Source organism: Juglans microcarpa x Juglans regia, chromosome 6D (assembly GCF_004785595.1).
Source record: "Juglans microcarpa x Juglans regia isolate MS1-56 chromosome 6D, Jm3101_v1.0, whole genome shotgun sequence".
NCBI classification, from domain to species: domain Eukaryota; kingdom Viridiplantae; phylum Streptophyta; class Magnoliopsida; order Fagales; family Juglandaceae; genus Juglans; species Juglans microcarpa x Juglans regia.
In genome coordinates this window covers 29,444,068-29,461,551 of record NC_054604.1, presented here as the reverse complement: position 1 = coordinate 29,461,551, position 17,484 = coordinate 29,444,068, and the positions used below count along the sequence as shown (strand labels likewise).

Here is a 17,484-nt window from a genome sequence, read left to right as displayed (position 1 = left end):
TGAACCACCAGCCATCTCATCCACATATACTCCAACATATTCCATGGCGTCACCACCAAGGACTTCCCTTCCTCCTCCTGCAACTGCAAGCTCATCGACAAAATACTTTTGCTCTAGTTACATCTTCCCGGCCTCTACCCTTTGTTACTCACGTGGGTTGCTGCCAGCATGGCTCCCAAAGCTCGCTTGGCCTCTTACAATGTTTGCTGGAACTCAGGCTACTACGACCCTCGTAGCATTCGACACCGTAGTGGCTGATGGAGTCAACTTCATCTCCCTGAGTGTAGGCGTCGTCTTCGTACCATATTACCTTGACACCATCGCCATTGCCGCTTTTAGAGCCTACGATTCCGAGGTCTTCGTCTTTGCCTCAACTGGTAACGACGGTCTGGGTGCACTCTTTGTCACAAATATTGCTCCCTGGGTGACTACGATAGGTGCCGCCCGTGCCTGCACCATTGACAAGGATTTTCCCGCCGATGTCAAGCTGGGGAATAGAAAAATCATACCTAGTGTAAAGTGTTTATGGCGGGTCGGCTTTAACTCCGAGAGGGAGAGGCAGAGACGAAGGGGAGTTGCCGTGCTGAATGGGTTGAAGAGGAATGGTGGCTGGAGTGAAAACAAAACTTGTTGAAGACGAATGGAGGGATATGAAAACGGAGTGAAGAAAAAATACTAAGGGAATAAACAGAAAAAGGGGCCCAAAACGCCTCGTTTCATTTTCCATGGGGCGAGGGTTCCCTGCAGTTCCCCAAACCTTTTTTTTTTTTATAAAAATGATCTCATTCCATTCATTTAAGAGGACATACAACTTTAACTTTAAACAACAAGTCAATTACAAACGTTAGTAGAATTTCAGTACACTACTGTGACTGACATGGTCTAGTCCAAACGGCTTATCTCTAAAGACCGAAATCTAAGAGATAGCACAACTCTGTTCCCAACAGAGTTCACAGTAACCAAACATAAAACTTCATACCCAACTAGGTTGAGTATGGAGAAATCAAACTCCAACATCACCGACTAAGCGGAGGGGGGACAACACCCTTTGGACCTAAATCCGAAGGGACAAATGTTTTTGAGTTTTTTTGTTTTCTTGAAAATAAAGACAATGCATAAATAAATTATATAGAGAAAATACTGTAAAAAGGAAAAAATAGTGCACAAAAAACGCTTCGGAAGGAAAAATCGACTGTCAGTCTTGGGAGATTCAGAGTCGCCGGTTCGGGAGCTGCCGCGCGTTGCAACGACATATAGCTCCTTGGTGGCGCGTGAGGGTCAAGCACCGATGAGCTTCGGAATTTTCGTCCCGCTCATGAGGGCAACCGCGGTTCCCCAAACTGATTGCATATAGCATTTAAGTAGGAAGAAACATTATAGTGGCTGATTTGAAATTTTTAAGTCCACACCGATTGTAGTAAGTTGTCCTGTAGTTGTCGATATATGATATATTTCTAATGAAAAGTATCACAGATACAAATAGATTATATTAAAAGTAAAGTTACAAATTAATATAGTTTTATGCGATCCATTAAATATGCTTTACAATAAAATTAATTTTATAATCTAATGCATCACATCAAGCCACATTAGTTTATAAGTTTATTTTTGTGTAATTCTTTTGTATAAAGTATTTCTCATTTACAATTAATTTAAAACTATTTCATAATTTTATAATAAAATAATATTTTCTTAATTTAAATATATTCAAATTAGTTCTTCATAAATTAATTTTAATTAGATAATTACCGTTTGGATAGTGAGTTGAGTTGAGATGAGATAAATTGAGATAAAAGTTGAAAGTTGAATAAAATATTATTAGAATATTGTTTTTAATTATTATTATTGTTCTGAAATTTGAAAAGGTTGAATTGTTTATTATATTTTATGTGAAAATTTATAAAAAGTTATAATAATGAGATAAAATGAGATGATATGAGATGGAATACTTTTACTATTCAAATGGGCCTAAAGTACGATTTGAATAGTGAGTTGAGATGAAAATAAAGACAATGCATAAATAAATTACATAGAGAAAATACTGTAAAAAGGAAAAAATAGTGCACAAAAAACGCTTCGGAAGGGAAAATCGACGGTCGGTCTTGGGAGATCCAGAGTCGTCGGTTCGGGAGCTGCCACGCGTTGCAACGACATAGAGCTCCTTGGTGGTGCGTGAGGGTCAAGCGCCGATGAGCTTCGGAATTTTCGTCCCGCGCATGAGGGCAACCGCGGTTCCCCAAACTGATTGCATATAGTATTTTTCAAGTAGGAAGAAACATTATAGTGGCTGATTTGAAATTTTTAAGTCCACACCGATTGTAGTAAGTTGTCCTGTAGTTGTCGATATATGATATATTTCTAATGAAAAGTATTACAGATACAAATAGATTATATTAAAAGTAAAGTTACAAACTAATATAGTTTTATGCGATCCATTAAATATGCTTTACAATAAAATTAATTTTATAATCTAATGCATCACATCAAGCCACATTAGTTTATAAGTTTATTTTTGTGTAATTCTTTTGTATAAAGTATTTCTCATTTACAATTAATTTAAAACTATTTCATAATTTTATAATAAAATAATATTTTCTTAATTTAAATATATTCAAATTAGTTCTTCATAAATTAATTTTAATTAGATAATTACCGTTTGGATAGTGAGTTGAGTTGAGATGAGATAAAAGTTGAAAGTTGAATAAAATATTGTTAGAATATTATTTTTAATTATTATTATTGTTCTGAAATTTAAAAAGGTTGAATTGTTTATTATATTTTATGTGAAAATTTATAAAAAGTTATAATAATGAGATAAAATGAGATGATATGAGATGAAATACTTTTACTATTCAAATGGGCCTAAAGTACGATTTGAATAGTGAGTTGAGATGAAAGTTGAATAAAATATTATTAGAATATTATTATTTAATATTATTATTATTTTAGAATCTAAAAAAATTAAATTATTTATTATATTATTTGAGAATTTAAAAAAAATTATAATAATAAGATAAAATCAAACTAAACCTTTTTATACGTAAACGGGATTAAATGACCAGCCACTCGGATTTCTTGATTCAAAGGTAAGGGCGTGGTACCATGACAACGATGACATGACCCAACATACACGCCCAAGCGAAGAGTCTTTTGGACGGTGCTATATTTGGCCATAAAGTGATTACCATAATGGCTTCTTTTTGAAAATTATACGTTCACAAGTAAAACACCAGCAACTTCTTGCGGTCCATTTACAATTTTATAGACTTTATATTAATTCTTAATTTTTTAAATTAGCTAATAAAATATCGCCACTTAATATCCAGTTTGTATTCGTAACTCATCTCAACTCATTTCAACTCATCTCTTTATTATTCATTACTATTCATCAAATTTAACTCATAAATTTCACTACTATTCACAACTCATCTCAACTCATATTTGAATCCAAACGACACTATATTATCACACCAATTCTTAAGTCTATATTATTAGAAATATGATAGTCTAAACATTTTATTTTTATTTTTTTTAATGACAAAACACATACATTACAAACCAAACATTACAAGTATTTCTTAGACCAGAGGACTTATGAAATACATTCTAGGAAAGATCCCCACCACATACAAATATCATCTACATTTCAAACAAACTTTGCTAACTTATGGCCACCCTCATTCCCGTCACGTATAGTATGTTGAATAGTGTAGCCGTGAAACTTCTTCGTTTGGTCCTTTATCTCCATGATGAGGTTTCCCAAAAAGGGTATAGATCTTCCAGTAGATATAAGAGTAGTTTAGATTTAGAGATGAGTTGACGTGAGTTGTGAATAGTAGAATAAAAATTAAATTATTTATTATATTTTATATGAAAATTTAAAAAAATTAAAATAATAAATTGAAATGAGTTGAAATAGATTTTAAATACAAATGAGACTTAAATAACATTAACCATTAACAATGAATCATTTTCTAAAATGAGATATTGTATTCCTTGATGAACACAAAGTTGCAGTCCTCTAAACATTCGATTTATATTGGTTGTCTTTGCCACAAATATTGTGATGAAATGCCATTTGTGCCGTTTGCCTACCCCACTCCAAAAGATGGTGAGCCATATTTGTTTAAATAATAATTCAGATTTTGCGTTTTTTTTTTTCTAGCAATTATACTTTTTCAACAATCATAATTAAATTTTAGTGTGATTAAAGATTTTGTTTCTAAAATTCAAGTTAGTTATGGAAAATATGTAGGAAATATGAAATAAATAAATAAAAAAAGAGAAATAATTTTCTTTAAAAAGACAAAGAAAATATGTTGAAAAATACTTTATACAATTTTTTTTTTCCTTTTAAAAGGAAATGGTCGCAACACTTTTTTTATTTATTTATAAAAAAATAATGTTACTTATCATCTTAACTTTTATCATTCTTTTATTATCTTATAATGTAATAATAAATAATTAAAAATTATTTATTATATTTTAATTATGAACTTATCATTTAATATTATATCATGAAATAATAAAAAAATAAAGAATTTTTTTCTATATACAGTATCTCCTTCCCACTGCCGTTGGATTTACCATGAGTATTTTCCATTTTATAAAGAAAAAATCTATCCATTGTATATGGTACAGCTGGCGGGTCACGTCACGTCTATTGAATTTCAAAACGTTCTCCTACTTAAATATTTTCTCAATTCTCCTAAAAATTATCATCTCTTCCTAAACGCGCTTCATCACTTTCACCCACCTCCTTTCCTTCACGACTACAAGCTTCAACTTCTACGGCCATAACCCCTCCCCAGTAGTCAATCTCTTTCTCTCTCAGCCTGCGTATCACTTTCTCAGATCTTTTTCTCTCTTCGGCCGTCCGATCCAGCAGCTCTGAACCTGAGGCGGCTCTGAGAGGCTCCGTTCTGATCAGAAATGGAGAACTTGATCACTTTGGTGAACAAAATCCAGAGAGCTTGCACCGCCCTAGGTGACCACGGTGAAGCCAGTGCATTGCCCACTCTATGGGACTCCCTCCCCGCGATCGCCGTCGTCGGTGGCCAGGTCAACTCTCTCTCTCTCTCTGTTTCTCTCTTCTTCCTCTTGCACTGAGGAAGCCCAAGCTTGTTCTATTCTATGAGCTTCGGTTGGTAGCCTGAGCTGATATCTCTCAAATCTCTCTCGTATTTTGTGAAAAATGATGATTCTTTCAATTGTTTTGGAAACATTCAATATCCGTTTGCGTAGGTGTGTCCGTGTTTTTAAATTTCTTTGGGATCCTATTAAAACTTCTGTGCCGTTTACCAAGCTGGATAAATTAGATTTCGGTTTATGAAAAGTTAAAAAATGAAGGTGTCCATCAATGGTCGCGTTATGGACAATAAAATTATGACCGGCATTTAAAGCTCCCGATTCTGTTGCTTAGATGTCAAATGATTCTGAAAGCGCTTTTGGATTTTAATTATCTCCTCAAGTTCTCCTGAGCAGTATTCGTTGCTGTCCGGGGGCTACTGAACAGTTTGAGGATGGTATTTATTATTTGTTCTGCTACTCAATTCTTGGTGCTTTCCTCATTTAACATGTCCTTGTAGAGCCGTCAATTAGATTTGCAGCTCCACTTAAAGATCACCTAACTTTTTATGGTTAGAACTTATTGAGTTGTATTTTTGCCTCATTTACAAATCAATGTATGAACTTTTTTTTATTCCGTCAGCTAACACACTTGATAATATGATGAGTTAGGATGATGATTGTTATTATTTCTCTGGTTTATGCATTCAGGGCAGTTTCTAGATACTCTTTTGAAGTTTCTGAAGGGGAAAAGATCATAATGATTTCAAATATATAACCTTCATTGAGAATATTTGCCATTTATCCATGCCTGAAGAAAAATTGTAATTTCATTCTGTCTTTTATTATCCCACAGAGTTCGGGAAAGTCTTCTGTGTTGGAGAGCATTGTTGGAAAGGACTTCTTACCTCGTGGATCTGGTAATTTATGGAACTCAAAAATTTATATATACATGTTTGTTTCCTTATTTTTCATGTTGAATGTTAAAATAATAGTGTAAATTATATGCAGGAATTGTTACTCGGCGTCCACTTGTCTTGCAGCTCCATAAAAGTGAGGAAGGCAGCAGAGAATATGCAGAGTTTCTCCACCTTCCAAGGAAAAGATTCACTGATTTTTGTAAATTTCTTTATCCTCATAAAGTTTTTAACTTATGGACTGAGTTTGAAATGTGAAAATGCCATTAATGTTTTATTTTAATTTATTAAGCTGCATTAAAGATTTTCTAATCATCATATGCGACATCATGCCATACCTTAATATATCGACAACATGCATGCAAACTATTCATGGGGAGGGAGAGAGAGGAATGTAACCATTTTTAATGTTGTTTCGCTTTACACATCTTCATTAATGATATTGTGCAGCTGCTGTAAGGAGGGAGATTCAAGACGAGACTGATCGAGAGACTGGCCGTAGCAAGCAAATCTCCAGTGTTCCTATTCATCTCAGCATTTATTCTCCTAATGGTAAGATAGAAATCCAAAATTATTTTTGGTTCATTCTTTCTTAACTCTGCCTGCATGAATGTATCATTTATGTTTCTTTTATAGCAAACTAGATAGGTTTTATCTCTTATGTACTTCCTTGTGTACTTGAGCTTTACCTATTCCTATTAATACTACCATTTACTTATCAAAAAAAAAATCATTATGTTTACATGCTTTTACTGATAAAAAAAAAAAAAGAATCTATCATTTATGCATGAAAATATTTTCTAATGTGGGCACGAAGTCATTCCTTTGTGCTTGATTGTATGTTTTAATTAATATTAAATTGTTGTATAGGAAAATATGTTCTAATGTTATAATTTACTTGGTTCTGATTTCCTTATCAATTTTTTATTTTATTTTATTCTGATTTCTCAAATTTTTTGGCAGTTGTCAACTTGACGCTCATTGACCTTCCTGGGCTTACGAAAGTAGCTGTTGGTAAGTTACACTTGTGTCTTAATTTGTTATGTGATTCATTTACTGACATTCTTCTCTGTCACTTTTCTGTTTTGTTGCTGAGAAGCACAAGAAAAGTGAAGGGAGAGGAAATTTGAAACCACAAGCCCTCATTATTTAGGCTGTGACTTATTCAAAAAATGTATTCCTATAAAAGACTCATTAAAAAAGTGAAAAAAAATCTACACGCTAAGGCTGTTTTTGTTTCGGCTGAAAATAATATTTGGGGGAAATGCTTTCATCTATTGGTCTGTTTGGAAAGGGCAGAAAATAGAGGTCAATGGAAAAGGACTTCTGGGTCAATGGGAATCTTGTGTCTAGGGTGGAAAATGATTTGCTCCTTTTCGACTCCTTGCTTCACACATTCTTCTCCACCCAGACAAAAGATAGATGCTTTTTGCTCAAATAAAACATGTGGCCCAGCCATAAACAGCCACATGTCGATTTTTTCTTAAAAAATCTAATTAAATATTTTTTATAATAAAAGTATATTTTAAAAGTATAAAATTCACTTTTTATTTTAAAAATACATTTTTATTTATTAAAAAAAATTAATTAAATAATTCTTAAAACCCTTAGGGGTTGGCTCAAGTATTAAAGGCCTTGGGCTTGGGGGTATGCTCCCTCCCCCCCCAAAAGATTTAAGGTTCAAATCCCCTTGGGTGCAAAAAATCTCTAGGAGCTATTGGACTGAGGGAAAAATCCTTTAATTATCCGAGGTGCACTTGCAGAAAACTTCTTGCTAAGGGCCTGTGCACCCCCGAGATTAGTCGGGACGCTGTTCCTGAACACCCGGTACCAGTAAAAAAAATTAAATAATTCTTAAACTAAATTAGCACATGGCGTCTGTGATTGGGTATGTGTTTTTATGTTGATGGTGATTGATGAAAAAATTAACGGATTATTCGATTTCTAATAAACTCATACCAAGGTTATTATTACAACGAAGTTTTTACTGAAAAATTTTTTAAGTGTAAATTATCTTAAAAGTTATTAGATTTTCAATATTGTTTGCAACGCTCCAATGGAAGGCCCAAACCACATGTCCTATACTCCAAAAGGACTAGTCAATGATACAATTAGAGCCCTATTGGAACTTTATAAAGAGCAAGAACTTCTCATTCTTAAGCAATGTGAGATCTCATACACCACCAACCCTTAACCATATTATATGGGATATCACAATCTACTCCCCTTAAATTCCTGACGTCCTCGTCGGGCCTGTCCATTGTAGGTGGCATGGCTTAAGTCCCACATTTCTGGTTGGGATAATCTCTCATACAATTTGTAACGCCCTAATGGAAGGCCAAACCACATGGCCTATACTTCAAAGGACTAATCAATGATATAGTTGGAGCCTCATTGGAACTTTATAAAGAACAAGAACTTCCCCTTCCCAAACAATGTGAGACCTCATACACCACCAACTCTTATCCATATCATATGGGGTATCACATTGTTAAACTATATTAATATGATGAATCAAAATTGTTGTTGATAAGTCATATAATTAAGTAAATGTTCTTCAATGCAACCGAACACTTCTGCATCATTTTCAACGTACCAATCAAACATCAGAAAAATCAGCAATTCTTCCAGAAAATATTTTCATCTGAATACATTTTCTGATTGTCCTCATTTTATGTCAAAATAAACACAGCCTAAGTATTGTAGAATTATTTGGCTGGCTTATCTTTCTGTTGGAACCTTTTGGCTCTCCTTTCTTTTTCTTGGCTTTCTAATTTCTATTCAACAAAAAAGTCCTTGTTTTTTTGTATATATGAATGAGAGGATATTGTATCTTACACTTTCTGGGTATTATAGAGGGCCAACCAGACAGTATTGTGCACGACATTGAGAATATGGTTCGCTCCTACATTGAGAAGGTAATATTTGTGTCAAGTAGTGGTTTTTTTCTTTTTTTTTTGTGCAAATAACCAATCAATCAAATTAAGTATGAATTTTTATGAGCAACCAAATTATGTATTGGTCACGTGCAACATTCTAAACTCTTGTAAACCGGAAAATTTCTTAAAGTGGTTTGATAGATTAAGTTTGTGTTTCAGTAATGTGAATTTCTTTGGATTTGAACAAATTTTAGGGTGCCTAAGAAACTTTTCCTAAATATAAGAGCCATGTTTGGCTAAGAAATTCTGAGATTTTTTTTTGAAAATGTTGAGATGCATTTTTTTACTGGGTTTTGTAAGGGTAGATAGGAAAATCTGAATAATTTTCTTGAAGGGGGCGGCTACTATGCCGCCCCATTTTGACCGCTGGGCATACCGCCCAGCGTAAAATTTTTTCTTTCTTCTTTTCACATTTTTTTAACATATTTAAATATATTTAAAAAATAAAAAAAATACACCAATACACTTAAAATCACTTCCTTAACCACTAAGTAAAAAAAAAAAAAAAATTTTGACTAGCGGTCAAATGGAGGTGTCAAGTTGGGGAGGCAAAGTAGACTTTCTCTTTCTTGAAATATGTTTGTTTTGAGATTTGTGAAAGTGGATGGGAAGAGTTGAAAAAAGTTTTTTAGATATTATTTTTTAGGATATTTTTGTTTTGGTTTTTGCAAAATTTGTTCTGGATTTTGTGTTTTTGACTTTTCACTGAAATCTAGGTAAATGGTTGGATGAAAAATTGATATAGTAAAAATTTTTGAGATTGAAAGACTTATGGTTTGGAAGTTGAAAAAGTATGAAATTGAACTTACCAAACAATAGCCAAATATTCTTCCGGTCCCTCAAGATTGTGGATATGGAACTGGAGACCCTTTTTTCCTCTCTAATCTTAGAGAAAAAGAGGACAAGGATAATCAAAACCTAAATTGGTACTTCACAGTCTTTCATTCATATCTAATATGTTGGTTATCTTCTGAGTTCAGAGCTTCTACCTGTGCTTTTCTAGTATCACATTGCCCTGAAGATGGTAAACTCCTTAAGAGTTTGGTTTTGAGTAAGCAATTTCTAGGAAACCAGAGGTGGATGGTGCTTTTTGCACTCTGTATTTAAATTTTTATTGCTTATAAAAAAAAGAGGCTCAAACCATTCTGTAAGACTTCTTTCCTATTATGTTTAGACCCTTTTGTTTTTTATTCACATATTTTTCTGTTGATCAATGTGGTTCCTATATTTTGCTGGTCCATTCTTGGGTTAAATTCTCCATGAGTTATGATTTTTCACCATTTATGTTAGGAGTAATTCTTTTGCATTTTAGCCTGTCCTTATTTATGATTTAGAAGCTAAATTTCTATGTTATTGTTTTGTCTTCTGTACTTTTATGCAGCCCAACTGTATAATTCTGGCCATTTCACCCGCTAATCAAGATCTTGCTACATCCGACGCTATCAAAATCTCACGTGAAGTAGACCCTACAGGTAACCCCAATATTGTTTCTTTCAACAGTATCATCTTCTCTTTTCACAACTCATGTATACCCTAATGAGTGCCATTTTCATTATGTGTAGGAGGGGCTCTTTCAATGTTCTAGTTCTTGATTTACCATTTTCATTTTGCAGGGGAGAGAACCCTCGGGGTGTTGACAAAGATTGATCTTATGGATAAGGGTACTGATGCAGTGGATGTAAGTTGACTCGATCTCTGACCCAGAATGATTTGTGATGCTTCAGTTATGCTTACGAAAGAGAGGAAATTTTTTTTTTTTTTCGATAAGTAAAAATAAGTATTATTAACAAGAATGGGCAACAGTTGCCATTACAAAAAAGTATGCCCTATTTACGAGGGCACGTTAGAAACTAAGAAATCATGAAGTTCCATGCCATTAAAGTCCACAGCAATGGCCCAAGTACAAAGAGTCCTAAAAAAGAAAACTTTTAGCTCCGCCAACGATCTCTCCTTGTCTTCAAACGTCCTCTCATTTCTCTTTTGCCACAGGCACCACATGATACAGATAGAAATCATCTTCCAAATCGCTTTGATCTGGTGCACACCTCAGATAGAAGTCCAACACGCCAATATATATCCACTACGGATTCCGGCATAACCCATGCTAGATCCATCCTTTTAAACACCTCATTCCAAAGCGTCCTGGCTACCTCACAATGTAAAAGTAAATGGTTCACCGACTCACCCCCTCCTTTACACATACAACACCAATCTGCAATGACTATCCTCTTTTTCAAATTATTTGTGGTAAGAATCTTGCCTAATGCCGCTGTCCACACAAAGAAAGAAGCTTTGGGAGGGGCCTTGTGTCGCCAGAGCCTTCTCCAGGGAAACTGTGTCTCTGACACTTGTGCAAGGACCTTATAAAAGGAACGAACAGTGAAAACCCCTTTCCCTGCAGGGATCCACCACAGACCATCTTCATGCTGGATATTTGGACGATAAGAATACAAAAAACTATAAAACTCTGCAAAAGTCTCCATCTCCCAATCTTGTGCCGCCCGGTTGAAATTGATATTCCAGTGAAAACTCCTTCCTGAGATTCCTATAAGCTCCGCCACTGTAGCCTCTTTGGCACTTGCTAACAGGAATAGACTAGGAAACAACTCTTGAAGAGCATTGTTACCACACCAAGCATCCTTCCAAAATCTGATCCTGTCACCTGTACCCACCTGAAACCGAGTGTGTCGATGAAATAGCTCCCACCCTTTTCTAATGTGCTTCCATAGCCCCCTACCATGAGCCCCTCTCACTTCTCTAGTACACCAACCCTCCCCTAAAGCCCCATATTTATTTTCAATTACAATTCTCCATAGAGCTTTTGGTTCCTTGATATAACGCCATAGCCATTTACCAAGTAGCGCCCGATTAAACAACCACAAATTTCTAATGCCCAAACCGCCACTAGAAATAGGATGGCATACCCTCTCCCATTTGACAAGATGAAACTTAAACTCTTCTCCTAATCCACCCCATAGAAAATCTCTTTGTAATTTCTCGAGACAACCCGCCACACTTGCTGGAATAGAGAATAAGGATAAGAAATAAGTGGGTAGATTAGAAAGTGTGCTTTTAATCAGAGTAATCCGACTCCCTTTCGACAAGTACATTCTCTTCCACCCTGACAGCTTCCTTTCTATTTTTTCAATTATTGTATCCCAAATCGAGCATGCCCTCGAAGCTATACCCAAAGGTAATCCCAGGTACATCATAGGAAAAGAAGCTATCCTACAACCCAACGTGTCAGCCAACTCCCTAATATTCTGCACCTCTCCAGTCGGCACCAATTTGGATTTATCATAGTTCACTTTTAGACCCGTCATTGCTTCAAAACACAGTAGACATGCCTTCACAACCCGCAACTGGTCCCGATCAGCTTCGCACATAATCAGCGTATCATTTGCAAACAACAAGTGAGAGATAGTAGTAATACCCCTGTTTGGAGAACCAATTTGAAAGCCACTAACAAAACCATTAGCCACCAAAGCTGAGATCATCCTGCTTAGTGCCTCCATCACAATAACAAAAGTAAAGGAGATAACGGATCCCCTTGTCTCAAACCACGAGTACTATGAAAGAAACCCTCGGGGCTGCCATTAATCAACACAGAGAACTGTGCCGTAGAGATGCACCACCTAATCCAAGACCTCCACCTTTAACCAAAACCACACCTACCCAATAGATATAGGAGGAAGTCCCAATTTACATGGTCATATGCCTTTTCCATATCCAGCTTACACATAATTCCTGCGTTTTCAGCCTTCAATCTGCTATCCAAACATTCATTAGCAATTAGAACCGCATCGAGGATCTGTCTTCCCTTAACAAAAGCATTTTGAGGCACTTATCTGCATCATGTCCATCAGAGGGGTCCGATGGTTCCTGGATGTCTTATTAATTAAGATGGGGATATTTATGCCACTAGGCCTGATACATTTGCATATGCATGATAATAGGTGCTGATGGTGCGTACAACTTTGACAGGGGTCCAGAGAAACCACATATTTAAAGTACACTGGAATAGTTTTCTAGTAACCTCAAACTTTTGCATATGCATGATAATAGGTGCTGATGGTGCTTACAACTTTGAGAGGGGTCCAGAGAAGCCGCATTTTTAAAGTACACTGGGATAGTTTTCTAGTAACCTCAGACTTTTGCCAAGGACCCTCTCCGTCTCCTGACTGGCTGTCCCTGTTTCCCAGATACCTGAATTTGTTGTGATCTGGTATTCCAGCCCATGCCATATCTTTAGCTAGTATTAATATATGAATAGGTGCCCGCTCATTCAATAAAAATTGAGATTATCTAAATGTCTTATATGAATTCTATATGTTGTTATACAGCTAGAAGCATTACATGCTTTGCTTTTCTAAATTTTGAGTCACGTGTTTTGTTTCTTAGATATTAGAAGGGAAGTCTTATCGGCTGAAATTTCCTTGGGTTGGTGTTGTGAATCGGTCGCAAGCGGATATTAACAAGAATGTTGACATGATTGCTGCTCGGCGTAGAGAGCGTGAATATTTCTCGAATACCCCTGAATACAAGCACCTAGCTCACAGAATGGGTTCTGAGCATCTGGCAAAGATGCTTTCGAAGGTGGGTTAATCGATATTTTTACCGTTCTAGTTTTTTTTTTTTTTCGTGGAAAAAAATGTGGCAGTTGTAGTTGGATGTAGTTATTATGTTTATGTCCTGACTTGATCGAGTGATTCATATTTCAGCATTTAGAAACTGTAATCAAGTCCAGAATCCCGAGCATTCAGTCCCTTATTAACAAAACAGTTTCAGAACTTGAAACCGAGTTGAGTCGTCTTGGAAAGCCAGTTGCTGCAGATGCTGGAGTGAGTTTGATCTTTCTTACTAGTTTGGCTTGCTTTAACCTTTAAATATTCAGCTTTGTTTACCATCAAACTGAATAATAAGCTTCCTCTCTCTCTCTCTCTCTCTCACACACACACACACACACAATTTTTTCTTGGCCTCTTTATTTTTCAGGAGATCCTCATCTCTGTAGGATTTACTAGTTATTAATTGCTAATGGCATGCAGGGAAAGTTGTACATGATCATGGAGATTTGTCGTGCTTTTGATCAAACATACAAGGACCATCTTGATGGGGTGTAAGTTTCATATTTTCATCATCGTCCTTGATTAAGGGCAGACAGCGGGGATTCCTTGTGATGCAGGTTCTATAATAAATCTAATTTATTGTGTTCAATATTGTCTGCAGGCGTCCTGGTGGTGACAAAATTTACAATGTCTTCGATAACCAGCTTCCTGCTGCTCTCAAAAGGTTGCAGTTTGACAAGCAACTTGCAATGGAAAATATACGGAAGATTATAACCGAGGCTGATGGATATCAACCTCATTTAATAGCTCCTGAACAAGGATATCGTCGTCTCATAGAATCAACTATAATTACCATCAGAGGTCCTGCTGAAGCAGCTGTTGATGCGGTATGCATTAAAATTTAGGAGAAACATATATTGAGGAACCAAAATTCTACTTGACATATGTTTCATGCCCATTTATAATTGGTTCTTCTTTTTGTTTCTTATTAACCATCTCAATGTAGACCCTTTAAAAGATAGTCAGAGTATTATGTTGGCATCGCCATCAATCTGTGTAGGATGTATACCAATTTGATGGGTGTCTCACTCCTATTGACGCCTGTTTTTCGAAGTTCAATTTTTCTGGCAGTGTCAACACCATCATGAAATCATCTGACGAATGTGACCATTTGCCCCTAATAGATGGGCCTGCCCATTTGTGTGGTGTTTTCACCCAATAGTTCAATAGACTGTTGCTTGGAAAGATTAAACATAGATGAAACATAATGGGTCTGATTGTTGGGTTGAGAAAGTCAACCCTGCTTTGGCCAAAAGTCTCATATCATGGCTTTGTAAAAGGCAGTGGATTAATATATGATGAAAAAATTTTACCTGAAATCTTCGGTATAGAGTTGCCGAATTTCCTTCATATCCAAATTCTGACTCCTTGCTGAATCATGATTCTTGCTTCTTGATGACTCATTTATGTTTTATTATGGTTCCAGGTCCATGCCCTACTGAAGGATCTAATTCACAAGGCTATCAGCGAAACTCTAGTATGTTCCTAACATGCCAAATTTTATTTCTTGCCATTATAATTGTCCTGAATGTTTCTTAAAGTTTTGTGTGATGAATCTAACTAGATGACCTTTTCATTATGTCAATTTTTTCAGAAGTATTTTTTTTTTTTTTTTTATAGGTAAAAGTAAATTTTATTGAAATAATTATAGTAACAGAGTACCCCAGAAGAATACAAACAGATCATGAAACCTAATTACATCTAGGTACTAGTGAGAGATACAAGCAGATCATGAAAATTGTCTGTATTACAAATAATGGCCGAAGCCCAAGAAAATACAGTATTGTAAAAGAATCCCTTCAGCTTCAATTTTTTCACAAGTAATAACTCAGAAAAAGTATGGGCATTTCTGAAACGACTTGATTGAATGATATACATGGCAGTGACTCATATTTTAAGTGTGTGCAGTGCTGCTCTTATGTTAGAAACAAATTTGGTCCAATCAAGAAGACGAAGATATATCTATAATCCAATTTCCGCCTTGTTTTTCCTATAACAATAGAGGCAGAAATATATTGTAGAGGTCAATGGAAAAAATTGAAAATTTGCAGAAATCTTGACACCTTTACAAAACAGTGTGCGGTCATAAAGATTTGCATGTAATTATAGGATCAAATCCCACTAAGAACCTCTATGAATAATATTACAAAATTTGGAATAGCAGAAGTCCTAATTGGAATGAAGTATGAGAGACAGTTTCTTTTGACAAAAAAGAAGTATGAGAGGCAGTTAACAACTGATGCCAGTTTGTGTACATTTTATAATTCAGAAGTGGAAGTTTGATGTATTTAACCTATATTATGTTCAAAAGATCGAAGTAATAGATATTATCGTAAAGTTTGGAACTTGGAGCTTTTGAGCCCCTTGTTTCTATCTTGGAGAAAGCTGCCTGCTATCTGAGTTAGTAAAGTAGTTTAAGGTTATGCCAAAAGCTTGGGCAAACGTTTTGGCATCAGTTGACCTTCATTTGCTTGACTGATGACAACACATGAGGCTACCTATACCAGTCAACATCCACGCACCTTCACCCACCTGCATCTGAACCTGCACATGAGGCCACGCCCAGTTCAAGAATACATGTACTTTTTGCATCATTGTGTTTTGAGCCCCTTAAAAATTGAAATTTTGCTGCTTCAGAAATCGGGTCAGAAGAGGTTTTCTTTCCACTCTTTCCAATCATGTAAAAAGACATTAGGCACTAGACGCCCTTCCCCATTTTCCCGGTTCCTTTAACCCTTCTCTTGGATCGAGGATCACAAGTTTTCAAGCTTTTTTTTAAGTGTAAGTTTGCTTGACCCGCAGGAGTTGAAACAGTACCCTGGCCTCAGAGTAGAGGTTGGAAATGCAGCTATTGAATCACTTGACCGGATGAGGGAAGAAAGCAAAAAAGCAACACTCCAGCTTGTTGATATGGAGTGTAGTTACTTGACAGTTGATTTCTTTCGGAAACTTCCTCAAGATGTTGAAAAGGGTGGCAACCCAACACATTCAATCTTTGATAGATACAATGATTCATATCTTAGGCGAATTGGTGAGTCTTACAACTAAGACAATTGTGCCTGAACTTGTCTTTTTTATCTTACCTCTGTTTCTCTTAGCTGATTTATCCGATGCCTCTGTAAACAGGGACAACCGTATTGTCGTATGTCAATCAGGTCTGCGCAAGTTTGCGAAACTCAATTCCCAAGTCCATTGTTTATTGCCAAGTGCGGGAGGCCAAAAGAAACCTACTTGTCCACTTCTTCACGGAGTTGGGTAAAATGGAGGTGAGAATCGATCCCTCTTTCACGTCTTTGGAGCAAAATTTTTGGTGAAATTGTTATCTTTCGTTAAGCAAAAACTGATGGATGTTTGGCTTTAAAAAAATCCTCCTGATGCAGCCGAAGCGGCTATCAGCCTTACTGAACGAGGATCCGGCCATCATGGAGCGACGTACTGCACTCGCAAAGAGGCTGGAGTTGTACAGGGCTGCACAATCTGAAATCGATACAGTTGCTTGGTCCAAGTGAGCTGTAGTCATTTCTTTTTGTCCGATGGATTTGGCTACTACACGTCAGCCTGTCATGTTGTATGTAGTTTCCGAATTATGTTCTATTTTTCTTCTTACTTTTTTATTTTTTTAAATTTTTTGGTATCATTTAGTTGTAAAGAGGTGATTCGTCGTCTTCGTATGCTACAATTTACACGTTCAATATTATATATGAATGCGTCATTAGTTCTTATTTTTCTTTTCTGAAATTTTATTGTCAGTGTAGATAATATATTTAATACATTATTTATATGGTATAATTTAATTTAAAAGATAAATTTTAAATTTTATCATTTAAGTGACTTGGATGGTAGTATTAATTTGAGAATAGAATAATATTTTTTGTTTGCACATAGTCTCTTTCTCCTCTCTTATAAAAAGGCCATAAATACCCAAAAAGTTGA

General features: G+C 35.7%; 2 protein-coding genes across 2 annotated transcripts; both read left to right on the top strand.

Annotated features, from left to right (window-relative positions):
- The first annotated feature begins 43 nt into the window (after nucleotides 1–43).
- LOC121235516 (subtilisin-like protease SBT1.5) lies at nucleotides 44–634 on the top strand. Its single transcript, XM_041131861.1, has one exon. The coding sequence runs from the start codon at nucleotides 44–46 to the stop codon at nucleotides 632–634; it is 591 nt and encodes a 196-aa protein (XP_040987795.1).
- Nucleotides 635–4,698: 4,064 nt separating this feature from the next.
- Nucleotides 4,699–17,270, top strand: LOC121234878 (dynamin-related protein 5A-like). The gene is made up of 16 exons (XM_041131011.1): nucleotides 4,699–5,061; nucleotides 5,924–5,987; nucleotides 6,079–6,186; nucleotides 6,435–6,536; nucleotides 6,948–6,998; nucleotides 8,841–8,902; nucleotides 10,305–10,395; nucleotides 10,537–10,601; nucleotides 13,325–13,519; nucleotides 13,645–13,764; nucleotides 13,972–14,042; nucleotides 14,153–14,378; nucleotides 14,978–15,028; nucleotides 16,354–16,582; nucleotides 16,678–16,817; nucleotides 16,932–17,270. Exons 1-16 carry the CDS (start codon nucleotides 4,933–4,935, stop codon nucleotides 17,058–17,060), a joined length of 1,833 nt encoding a protein of 610 aa, XP_040986945.1. The 5' UTR covers nucleotides 4,699–4,932; the 3' UTR covers nucleotides 17,061–17,270.
- Nucleotides 17,271–17,484: the final 214 nt, after the last annotated feature.

Coding starts and splice junctions, on each gene's coding strand:
- LOC121235516 (XM_041131861.1), top strand. CDS start 44: ATGGCGTCACCACCAAGGACTTCCCTTCCTCCTCCTGCAACTGCAAGC.
- LOC121234878 (XM_041131011.1), top strand. CDS start 4,933: ATGGAGAACTTGATCACTTTGGTGAACAAAATCCAGAGAGCTTGCACC. Junction 8,903..10,304: donor TTCGCTCCTACATTGAGAAG/GTAATATTTGTG, acceptor ACTTTTATGCAG/CCCAACTGTATAATTCTGGC. Junction 16,818..16,931: donor CGGAGTTGGGTAAAATGGAG/GTGAGAATCGAT, acceptor CTCCTGATGCAG/CCGAAGCGGCTATCAGCCTT.